This window comes from Spinacia oleracea, chromosome 5, assembly GCF_020520425.1.
Source record: "Spinacia oleracea cultivar Varoflay chromosome 5, BTI_SOV_V1, whole genome shotgun sequence".
In the NCBI taxonomy this organism is placed as follows: Eukaryota; Viridiplantae; Streptophyta; class Magnoliopsida; order Caryophyllales; family Amaranthaceae; genus Spinacia; species Spinacia oleracea.
In genome coordinates this window covers 100,704,597-100,717,617 of record NC_079491.1, presented here as the reverse complement: position 1 = coordinate 100,717,617, position 13,021 = coordinate 100,704,597, and the positions used below count along the sequence as shown (strand labels likewise).

At 41.3% G+C, this 13,021-nt stretch overlaps 1 protein-coding gene across 1 annotated transcript; it reads left to right on the top strand.

Moving 5' to 3' along the window:
* Positions 1 to 10,108: 10,108 nt before the first annotated feature.
* Positions 10,109 to 11,694, top strand: LOC110784409 (uncharacterized). Its single transcript, XM_056829930.1, has 2 exons — positions 10,109 to 11,006; positions 11,063 to 11,694. The coding sequence occupies exons 1-2, from the start codon at positions 10,109 to 10,111 to the stop codon at positions 11,692 to 11,694; spliced, it is 1,530 nt and encodes a 509-aa protein (XP_056685908.1).
* Positions 11,695 to 13,021: the final 1,327 nt, after the last annotated feature.

Genomic DNA, 13,021 nt, shown 5'->3' with positions numbered 1-13,021 from the left:
AATATTGCCAGAATCGGAAATATTGCCGGAAACGGAAATATTGTCAGAATCGGAAATATTACCGGAATCGGAAAATAATTCCGGAAACGGAAATATTAAATATTTGTTCGAAACGGAAATTAATTCCGGAATCGGAAATATTAAATATTGTTCGTATCGGAAATGAATTCCGGAATCGGAAAATTTAATCGGAAGCGCATCGTACGAATAAGCATCGGACGAGGCCTGCCGGACGAGGCCCAGCACGAAGCCAGGCCATCGCCCAGCAAGCCAAGCGCGCCGCACAAACAGCCACGCCAGGCCCAGCGCAAGGCCAGGCCCAGCAGGCTGCGCAGCGCGCACAGCGCGCACAGCACGCGCAGCGCGCAGCGCGCGCGGGCGCTGCGTGGGCTGCTGCTCGCGCGCACGCATGGGGGCCCATCGTGGCTGCCGTGCGTGTGTGTGCAAGTGTTTGTGTTCGTGCACGTTTCCTAAAACATGCAGAGTTCGGTTAATGATTAAATTCCTAATTCTATTTGATAAATTAATTAAATTAGAGTTCTTGTAGGATTCTAGGTTTAATTAATTTGTATCTGAATAGGATTTCGATTCCCTTTCCATACCCCTATAAATATGAGGCTAGGGCTCACAATTTATAAGAAGTTTCAAAGTATTCAAAAGTGAGTTTTTGAGAGAAAATTAAAACACACATCTTGCTCATAAAAGTGCCGAAATTTTCTAGTACCTTAAGGGCGATTCTAGTTGGTCAATCTTAAGGCGGATCCGGACGTGCTGTGGACTATCTACGGAGGGACGACACTTGGAGTCCTAAAGACTTGTTCTTGTTCGGTTCGGGCGCAGCTAGGGAGGGCACGCAACAAAGAGTATGCATCTAAATTATGCTATATGATTATGTGTAAATAATATGTTGTCCTGGGTTAATGGTTGTTTCCGCATGATCTATGTAATGTCATATGTATCATAACCTAACAGTGGTATCACGAGCCCCTTATTATTTTCATAATCTAAATTGCATGAACATGGTTAAATATTACAAATTTGCAAGAATTAAAAGGGGTGATTAATTTTCGTAATTGTTAATTAATTGCAAATTGCGTTTATTTAATTATACGTACGCAGTTTTTCGGCAGTTTCTTCGTTACTCATCCGAATTGAGTGATTTTTGTGTCAATTCCGCATGTAAAAGGCATTCTAAAATTTTGACAAAAACAATATTTTTCTGCCGAACCCAGAATTCTCAAATTCGAAGCCTAACTATGACTTTTCGAAGGTTTTAGTTTTTCGAATGCAAAATTTCGTAAATTTAAGATGTTAAATTAAATATTTGCGATTCTTGTTGATAAATCTTGAATTTTTGATTGACCTACTGCATATGTTTAACAAGTTTGAATGCCTAGTCTTGTTAATTATGCAATCTAATTTGTAATTATGATTAATTTGTTGAAAATTAGAATAATTTAGAATTAATTTGATTTTCATAATTAATTGTAATTTAATTAGAAACCTATGATTAAAAACCACCATAAAAATTGTAAATTTATGATAAATTTTAAATTTTTATGACCTAGACTTGAATCCATAACAATCGGAAATCAATTGGATAATAAATTTTCGATTTTTCGCCCTAAAATTATGAAATTAATATTATTTATTAATTTGTCATTAATTTTAAATATAAATTTTAAATTTTTATGCGATTCGTTCATAAAACTTGCACGCACGAAGCAATGGACGCTTCGTGTTACCCTTAAGGGGTGTTGTATAATGCGGGCATGCGACGACGAGCAAGGGAGCTCGTCGCCCGTGCGGCACGAATGCAATAAGCAAGGGCGTAGTGCACGAGCACAAGGCAGCAGCCCTGCCTTGTGTCGTGTGCCACGAGCAATGGACGAATGGGCATGGGCGAAGGGCGAGCCAAGGCAGTCGCGTGTGGGCAGCAAGCGAGCTGCGCCACAACGCGCGCTGCCTCGCACAAGAGCGCGCAGCCTCGCGCGCAGCGAGCGCAAGCTCGCGTGCCACGAGCGTTGCGCCCAGCATTGCTCGCGCGCACAACGAGCGAGGACTCGCGCGCACAGCCAGCATTTCTCGCGCGCACAGCGAGCGATGTCGCCCGCCCAGCGAGCGATGTCGCGCGCCCAGCGAGCGATGGATCGCGCGCCCAGCGAGCGATGTCGCGCGCCCAGCGAGCGATGTCGCGCGCCCAGCGAGCGATGTCGCGCGCGCACTGCGAGCGATAGCTCGCGTGCGATGAGCGCTGGCGCGCGCAGCGAGCACCAATGCGTGCGGAGGCTTGCGATGGGGATGCAGCAGCTATGCGACGAGCGCATGGGCTGCGCGCACATGGCCAGCAATGGTTGTGTGCGTGCGGCCCATGGGCGTGCAACGCGTAGGGTGTTTGCGTTACGATTAAAGATCGTTTTGAATGTTTAATTTGAAAATTTCAGTTCACGTAATTTTAACTAATTTTAAAATTAATAATTTAAATTATTTTCTTGGATTTTAATTTTGAATATTGTAATTATAATAAATGTTATTTATTCTAATTATTTTACTAAAATTAAAATCATGAATTAATTTAAATACGACTGAAATTAAATTAAACTTTTTGGATTCAATTATAAATTGATATGAGCTTTAAATTTTAATTAAATTTGTATGTTTCCAGTTGGACTAGAAATACATTTTTATGTTTAAAATTAGTAAAGCATATAAATTTATTGGTTTAAGTGGGAGCGCTTTTAGTCATAAACTCTTGATTAGGTCTACAAATCCTTAAGGTTAAAACAACTTGATTAGAATTAATAAGGACTGAATAATTGGTAGATTATTGGTGCCCTTGATTAATTGCTGCAAATGTTTACGTGATGCATAATGTGTTTTACTAACCAGCTATGTGGGCCATTCATGATAATGAATGGGTGAATGGTATATATTGTATATGTACTGTTTTGCAGGTTATGAAGTGACTAGTATGGCCCAAATAGGATAGAAAATATGGTCTGCGTACCATTAATTTGAATGTAATTGGTCTAAAGTACCAAAGTTATTTTTTAATTCAAATATGGTCTGCGTACCATCAAATAGTTGTAATTAGTTATAGCTTATCCTATTTGAAGAAAATGGTGCCTCCCACGGAGATTTTCAAAGACGGACTTTGAAGTCAAAGCTTCAAGATGAAGTCGGGCCATACTAGATCACAAATATCTTATGCATATTTTAAGTTATTTATTGCTTTTAAATATGTCTTAAAATGCATGAGATCAAAAGCTTGATTATGTTGCATGATTAAGGATTTTAGTTCACTTAAAATCTAACCAACATAGTAAGAGCCTTAAGTTCCAAACTTAAAAATTGAGTTAAAAGGTGCCATGCCAAAATATACACTTGCTTGGATATCCTTTACATCAATCTAGTAATAGTTTTCGCTCAGCGAGGTGTTACTTATTGGTCCTAAAGGGGCAAGGTACACAAATAATTGTGAGTACATGTTAGTTTTGGTGAAACTCAACGATATAAGTAAGGAGTCCTTTTATGTCGTGGTAAATTCGATAGGTTTACCTAATAAGTTCTTAGACGTACCTATCAACCAAGAATAGTTTCTAGACTATTAGCAAAAGGCTTTTGCTTACCTAAGATGTTCTAGGATTAAGTCGACAAACTGTGCTTAGTTCTTCAATGATTTTAGGATCTTGGAATCATTTTATTCACACCTGCCGGAACACATAATTTGAATAAAATGCTTAATAAACATTGAATTATGCATGTATGCTAGAATTTAAGTTTATTAAGAGAAACTGTGAATGGTTATTTATTTGTTTATTCTTTTCAATTGTAGTTTTAATATGGCAAACAACAATCAAAACATCATCATGGGTTCTGAGCTTATGGTCAAGCTGAACCTGGCAAATTTTCTTGAATGGGAAGCTAAGCTAGTTGAAATAGTCAAACTCAATCGACTTGAGTATGTACTGTCTCATCCCATGCCAAGCTACTATGCCAGAGACATGACCCCTGAGAGATTTTACGCCTGGGATGCGGATCTCAAAAAGGTTATGAGTCTCATGCTGAACAATATCCCTGATGATTGGGCTAAAAGGTTTGTAGCCTATGAACCTTTTACGCTCATCAAGAATCTGAGGGATATCTGTCGTGGAAGCACGGAGGACAGGGACCTGAACGTCCATGAGTTGATTGAATCAATGTCTGGTCTAAAGGTTAGTTCTCCCAACAAGTGTTATAGGATGGAAGTCCAAGAAACACATGTTCAGCTCCTTCGCACTAAACAGAGGGTAGGCGTCCCACTGAGGTTCCATGTGGATCTTATGCATTCATACTTTGATCGCCTAAGTCTACTAGGAACACCAATAAGCGAAAGGATGGCAGTCTCTATCTTGCTCAATTCACTACACAGTGGGTTTGGTCGCTTCAAGCAACTATACCTAAGTGAACCAAGAGAAGAAACAGTTGCAGAATTTGTTCACCTTGTCAGAAAGGCTGAAATAGTACTAGACTGTGAAGCCAAAGATTTACTCAAGGCTAGAAGGAGACCGTTCAAGAAAGGTGGAAAGTCCAAGGGCAATGTTAAATCAAAGCAGGACAAGTCCACATCAAGCTGTCTTTATTGTGATGGAATAGGCCATTACAAAAGAGAATGTCCAAAGCTAAAGGAAGATCAGAAGAACGGAACAGTCGTTCCATCTTCAGGTATTTTCGTTATAGACTGTATACTTGCTAATTCAACTTCTTGGGTATTAGATACAGGTTGTGGCTCACACTTATGTTCCAATCCACAGGGACTAAGAAGAAGTAGAAAGTTAAGCAAGGGTGAAGTCGACCTACGAGTGAGAAATGGAGCACGGATTGCTGCATTAGCTGTAGGAACTTACTATTTGTCGTTGCCCTCCGGGCTAGTTTTGGAACTGGAAGAATGTTTCCATGTTCCAAGTCTTACTAAAAACATCATTTCAGTTTCTTGCTTAGATGCTAAGGGATTTTCCTTTTTAATAAAAGACAATAGTTGTTCGTTTTATTTTAAAGAGATGTTTTATGGATCTGCTAGATTAGTCAATGGACTTTATTTATTAGATCACGACAAACAAGTATATAACATAAATACCAAAAAGGCCAAAAAGAATGATTCAGATCTCACCTATCTGTGGCATTGTCGATTAGGCCATATAAACTTGAAACGCTTAGAAAGACTTCAAAAGGAAGGAATTCTAGAACCATTTGACTTAGAGGATTATGGTAAATGCGAATCACGTTTACTTGGCAAAATGACAAAGCAACCTTTCTCTAAAGTTGGAGAAAGAGCAAGTGAACTATTGGGTTTAATCCATACAGATGTATGTGGACCAATGAGTACAAATGCTAGAGGTGGTTTCAGCTACTTTATCACTTTCACTGATGACTTCAGTAGGTATGGTTATGTCTACCTAATGAAGCATAAGTCTGAATCCTTTGACAAATTCAAGGAATTTCAGAGTGAAGTAGAGAATCAATTAGGCAAGAAGATTAAGGCACTGCGGTCTGATAGAGGCGGTGAATATCTGAGCTATGAATTTGATGACCATCTGAAAGAATGTGGAATTCTATCAGAGTTGACTCCTCCTGGAACACCACAATGGAACGGTGTGTCGGAACGGAGGAACAGAACCTTGCTAGACATGGTCAGGTCAATGATGGGTCAGGCCGAACTTCCATTAGAATTTTGGGGACATGCACTAAATACAGCTGCACTCACTATAAATAGAGCTCCGTCTAAAGCTGTCGAAAAGACTCCATACGAATTATGGTTTGGAAAGCCTCCAAATGTGTCTTTTCTTAAGATTTGGGGATGTGAAGTATACGTCAAACGATTAATTTCAGACAAACTTCATCCAAAATCTGACAAATGTATCCTTGTGGGCTATCCAAAGGAAACAAAGGGGTATTACTTCTACAATACATCTGAGAACAAAGTGTTTGTTGCTCGAGATGGTGTCTTTTTGGAGAAGGATCACATTTCCAAAATGACAAGTGGGAGAAAAGTAGACCTCGAAGAAATTCGAGTCGAACAACAAACTCTAGAGAATGCTCAAGATGACATTCAGGATGAAACTCAGAGATCTTTAGAAGAATCTGGTGAGAATCATGGTCAATCTAGAAATGTTACCCCGCGTAGATCGCAAAGATATAGATCTCAACCGGAAAGGTACTTAGGTATTTTGACGAACGAGAGCTATGACGTTCTATTACTTGAAAGTGATGAACCTGCGACTTACAAGCAAGCTATGACGAGCCCTAGCTCCAAACAATGGCAAGAAGCCATGCAATCTGAATTAGACTCCATGTCTGAAAACCAAGTATGGGATTTGGTCGATTTGCCAGATGGCTACCAAGCCATTGGAAGCAAATGGGTTTTCAAACTGAAAAAGAACAAGGATGGGAAACTTGAAGTTTTCAAAGCTAGATTGGTCGCAAAAGGTTACAGGCAAGTCCACGGTGTGGATTACGATGAAACCTTTTCACCAGTTGCAATGCTAAAGTCTATTCGAATAATGTTAGCAATCGCTGCATATTACGATTACGAAATATGGCAGATGGATGTCAAAACTGCTTTCTTAAACGGCGTTTTAACAGAAACTGTGTTTATGACACAGCCTGAAGGTTTTGAGGATCCAAAGAATGCTAAAAAGGTATGCAAGCTAAAGAAGTCAATCTACGGATTGAAGCAGGCATCCAGGAGCTGGAATATACGTTTTGATGAAGCAGTCAGTGACTTTGGTTTCATCAAGAACGCGGACGAATCTTGTGTATACAAGAAGGTCAGTGGGAGCAAAATTGCTTTCCTAGTATTATATGTCGACGACATATTGCTTATCGGAAATGACATTCCTATGTTGAACTCTGTCAAGATTTGGCTTGGGAAATGTTTTTCGATGAAGGATCTAGGAGAAGCACAGTACATATTGGGCATCAAGATTTACAGAGATAGATCTAAAAAGATGATTGGACTTAGTCAAAGCACTTATATCAATAAGGTGCTTGATAGGTTCAAGATGGCGGACTCCAAGCGAGGCTACCTACCCATGTCTCATGGAATGACTCTAAGCAAGACTCAGTGCCCAAAAACACTTGATGAGCGTAGACGAATGAATGGGATTCCATATGCATCATTGATTGGTTCAATAATGTATGCTATGATATGTACACGCCCGGATGTTGCGTACGCACTCAGTGCTACCAGCAGATACCAGTCAGACCCAGGAGAGGCGCATTGGACTGCTGCCAAGAATATTCTGAAGTACCTGAAAAGGCACAAAGATGACTTCCTGGTCTATGGTGGAGATGATGAATTAATTGTTAAAGGCTATACGGACGCAAGTTTCCAAACCGACAAAGATGATTTCAGATCACAGTCTGGGTTTGTCTTCTGCCTCAATGGAGGAGCAGTAAGCTGGAAAAGTGCTAAGCAAAGCACCATTGCGGATTCTACAACTGAAGCGGAGTACATTGCTGCACATGAAGCAGCAAAGGAAGCTATATGGCTAAGGAAGTTCATAGGAGAACTTGGTGTAGTCCCCTCCATTAAAGGACCAATAGCCCTGTATTGTGATAATAACGGAGCTATTGCACAGGCAAAAGAGCCTAGACACCACCAGAGAGTCAATCATGTACTTCGTAGATTTCACCTTCTACGAGAGTTCGTTGAAAGAAAAGAAGTCGAGATAAGCAAAATTGGAACTGATGACAACATATCAGATCCATTAACTAAACCTCTGCCGCAGGCGAAGCACAACTCGCACACTGCAGCTATGGGAATCAAGCATATTGGAGAATGGCTTTGATGTCTCTGTTTAATGTTTTAAAGTTTTAGAGTTTAAATCTTTGTAAAACATTATTGGTTAATCATTCACAATAAATGAAATGAATTCATTTTTCCATTTAATTTGTGGTTTATTAAATGATGAGTCCCTTCAATTTGACGATATATTCAAGATAGACTGTCAGGACCAGTCCTGTGACTAAGAAATGTCTATCAAGTGAACTTGAATGTCAAAGGTTGAAAATGGTCCCTAGTCGGAGTTTTCTATAAAATTGGACGCATAGAAAACGTTAGACGACTAGAATGCAAGATGACTAGTAGTTCTGTTTCTTGAACTATGTGGACATGGCAATGTCATAATCATTTGCATAGATACTTACTTTGGGAAGACTAGTATCGGACAAGACCTATGAAACTTTACTGTAAGAGATGAAAGTCTGTCATAAGTAAATTTCATTAAATTATTAGACACTAAATCCTCAATACCTGAGTGATTTGAGATTACTTGTTTGAGAACTGGTTGCTTTGACGTTGACCAACCGTCGCACCGTAAAAGGAGGCTATAAAGGCAACGCTCAGGTAATCACCTATCAAACGAAGTCTAATCTCAAGATCGCAAGATTGGGATTGTCCTCCCATAAATCGGGATGAGATGCTTAAAAGTTGTACAAGGCCACTCGGAGAGCTAGAAACTGTGAAATGCATGGCCGTGCTCGGATGAATCATAGGCTATGATTATCTTTTTATTTAATCAGTTGAACTCTGAAACCGAGGAACACCTCTGGACGTAGTAAGGATGACAACTCTTACCTTATGTTCAAGAGCAAGCATCGAGCGACAAAGGAATTAGGAAATGCACACTTGTCCCTAAGGACAAGTGGGAGACTGAAGGAAATAATGCCCTTGGTCCAAGTATGCATTCTATGTTAAGTCTAATAATGCGGTTCAGTATTAATTAAACAAGTTAATAATTCAGTGAGATCAAGTGAGCTGAATGCCTAGCTAGAGGCCGCTTCAGTTCAAGTGGAATTAATGATATTAATCCACAGCTTACTCTTGACTGAACCCGTAGGGTCACACAAATAGTACGTAAACGGATCAAGTATTTAATGGCATTAAATACTCCATCTATGAATATTCGGAACCGACGGATCTTGGTTTTAGTGGGAGCTAAGATCGTCACAGGCAAGAAATGAATACTCCGGAAACGATGATATTGCCGGAAACGGAAATATGGATCGTATCGGAAATATAAATATTATCCAAGTCGTAGATGTTGCCGGAAACGGAAACATGGTACGTATCGGAAAATATTATCGGAAATGGAAATATTGCCAGAATCGGAAATATTGCCGGAAACGGAAATATTGTCAGAATCGGAAATATTACCGGAATCGGAAAATAATTCCGGAAACGGAAATATTAAATATTTGTTCGAAACGGAAATTAATTCCGGAATCGGAAATATTAAATATTGTTCGTATCGGAAATGAATTCCGGAATCGGAAAATTTAATCGGAAGCGCATCGTACGAATAAGCATCGGACGAGGTTTGCCGGACGAGGCCCAGCACGAAGCCAGGCCATCGCCCAGCAAGCCAAGCGCGCCGCACAAACAGCCACGCCAGGCCCAGCGCAAGGCCAGGCCCAGCAGGCTGCGCAGCGCGCACAGCGCGCACAGCACGCGCAGCGCGCAGCGCGCGCGGGCGCTGCGTGGGCTGCTGCTCGCGCGCACGCATGGGGGCCCATCGTGGCTGCCGTGCGTGTGTGTGCAAGTGTTTGTGTTCGTGCACGTTTCCTAAAACATGCAGAGTTCGGTTAATGATTAAATTCCTAATTCTATTTGATAAATTAATTAAATTAGAGTTCTTGTAGGATTCTAGGTTTAATTAATTTGTATCTGAATAGGATTTCGATTCCCTTTCCATACCCCTATAAATATGAGGCTAGGGCTCACAATTTATAAGAAGTTTCAAAGTATTCAAAAGTGAGTTTTTGAGAGAAAATTAAAACACACATCTTGCTCATAAAAGTGCCGAAATTTTCTAGTACCTTAAGGGCGATTCTAGTTGGTCAATCTTAAGGCGGATCCGGACGTGCTGTGGACTATCTACGGAGGGACGACACTTGGAGTCCTAAAGACTTGTTCTTGTTCGGTTCGGGCGCAGCTAGGGAGGGCACGCAACAAAGAGTATGCATCTAAATTATGCTATATGATTATGTGTAAATAATATGTTGTCCTGGGTTAATGGTTGTTTCCGCATGATCTATGTAATGTCATATGTATCATAACCTAACACAGATGACACCCAACAGAGTGAGCATGCGTCCTCGTATGATCTCGAGCCGTCGTGAACCAACTTATCATATCCAACAGGGATTGAATAACTTGACGTTGAGACACATGAGCACTCCCTTCTGTGACGACATAATGAACGCCCCGAAAGAGCCTAAAGTCAAAACTCCCACCATTGAAGCTTATGACGGTACCACCGACTCAGACATGCATCTAGTTGCATACCGTCACCACATGTATGTTCAAGGAACCAATGAGGCCACATGGTGCAAATATTTCCCAGCCACCCTTAAAGGAGTGGCGTCCAAATGGTTTGAACGACTGCCCCCAGGGTCAATTGCTTCCTTTAACGAGCTACAAACCTTGATCTCCACCAGGTTCATGGCATACAAGGAAGAAAGGAAAACAAGCATGCCCTTGGGACGCATTCAACAAGGAAAAGATGAGTATTTGCGAAGCTATGTCAAGTGCTTCAATCTAGAAGCCGGACAGATCCCAGATCTTCCCAATGGCGTCTCTTTCGATAATTTTATCAGAGGATTGAAGAAAGGGTCATTCAAGTTTAACTTGGTTAAGAAAAGTGTCCGGACGATGGCTGAAGTCTTGGACGAGGCCGAAGCCTTTATTCATGAATTAGAAATATGCAGTGCATCCAAGGATGGAAAGGCCGGCGAAGCGACGGACTCCTCAGGGAAGAAAGAGAAGATAGACAGGAAAGTCCCACGAGTAAACGCTACTTGGGCTCTTTCGAAAGAACATGATACCAATTCTCCCGGGCAGAAGAGAGGACACCCACAAGAGAGAGAATATTTCGAATACAATACATACCTCCTCACAATCCTAGTGGACGTCGGGACCAGGTTCGACCTTGAACGACCTTTCCCCATGAAATCGCCTGCTGAGAGTCGAGATCCTAAGCTGTATTGCTAGTTCCACGAAGATATAGGACATGACACCAAGGATTGCAGGAGCCTGAAGAGAGCCCTGGACGGCCTAGCCTCCAAGGGGCACCTAAAAAACTACTTGCAAAGAAGCACTCACGCCACGGGAAAAATCATTACAAGAAAAACAAGTCACCTGTCTCAGCTACAGAAGGAAATCACAGCGGAGGAGGATTTGTAGCCGTCATATCAGGAGGACCAGCAGTTGGAGGGCCCACCATGAGGGGACAAAAAGATTATGCCCGCCGTCTAGGTCAGGTAATGTTATCGGGGAAATCACCAGTGGACCCATTCCCTCGGATAGAAATATGTGAATCGGACGGTGGACGTGTAGCCACCCCGCATGACGACCCTCTCGTGGTCGAGATCAAAATCTCTAACATGAGGGTAAAACGCATCTTGATAGATACAGGAAGTTCATCTGATATAATGAGCATGGAGTTCCTAAGCCGCCTAGCTCATGACCCTAAAACCATAGAGAGCATCCACTACCCTATCATTGGCTTTGGAGGAAGCATCATACATCTAGTGGGCGTCATCAACTTGCCAGTTCGGATTGGAGGGCAGAATGATGGGGGTAGAGTTCCTAATCGTCAAAGATTTGACGGCGTACAATGTTATTTTGGGACGTCCCACCTTGAACAAGATTAAGGTAGTGATCGTCACCCATCTCATGCTCCTGAAGTATGTGTGTGACGATGGGGCAATAAGGACTATACACGGAGATCAACAGCAAGCAAGAGACTGCTACCGCACAACTCTTAACCCATCAGCATGGAGGAAAGACCCGGTCGGGACCAAAGGCAAAAGGAAATATGAAGAAGAACCACCAACTGCCAGCGAGAGTATCCCAGTTAAAATAAAGAAAAGTGGCTGAAGAGTAGAATATCAATAGACTAGTCAGAGTACTTTATGTAATATGAGCCTACAAAACGGCCTAGCAATTGTGTAAGAGCCAACAAAACGGCCTGTAATGCGCGCCTACAAAACGGCCAACCTACTTTCGCTGTTTAGCTAAATATTAACTTTATGATAATATTCCTCCTATCAAAACTCTGATAATCTTAAGGCCCAATAAAGCCACTCATCGATTGGAGAACTCAAAATCATATAACAAACACAAGAAAGTGACTCAACCAAAGAAGTCACTCCACATTGATGACCTCCAACTCGGCGGCGTCACAAGTGGCTAATTGAACGACGACCTTAGAAGTATCCTAAATTAATTAGCAATATTAAAGACGTGAAAACGCAAAAACGACTCAACAAAGAAGTCATTCAATATAGACGCCTTCTCCTTTGATGGCGTCACAAAAGACTAATCGGTTGACGGCCTGAGGAGTGGCCTAGATTAGCGCCCCAAATTAGCCTGATCACCTAAAACACTGGGGTAACCGTCCACAATTGGGCAAGAAAGCATGTTCCTGAAAAAGTCAGTATAAAACTGAAATGGAATAAAAACATAAGTGCACAGAAGGCACAAAACATTCATACATGCGCACAAGTGTAGACACCTACTTTTGTCCCCATTCCCGCAAGGGAAACGTTCGATGATGAAAGCATAAAAACTCCACTTGACAACGCATCTCCTATAAAATAAACGAATCTCGATTCCCCATTTCATTTCACCCGAAACCTGCTATTTATGGAAACCTACTAAAAATAGTAACTGCCGTAAAAGGTAGCTTCTAAAAGTGGCAAATCATAAAAGATAGAAACCTGTCAGAATTAGGTGTTGCATTCCAACATAAATCCTAAATGAGATAGAAAACTGCGAGAATCCTATTCCTAATATGATTCGGAAATAAGAGTTACGTATTAATTAAAATCCTAACGAGCCTAGAGTTCGTAACGGGCCCAGACGCATTCCGTCATAAAATTGATACGCGCTAAAAGACTCGAATTAATCTCAAACTCTACTGATTTCAGGAATCCGAATCTGACTAAAGAAAACAGCCCAGACCCTATTTTCAACGCC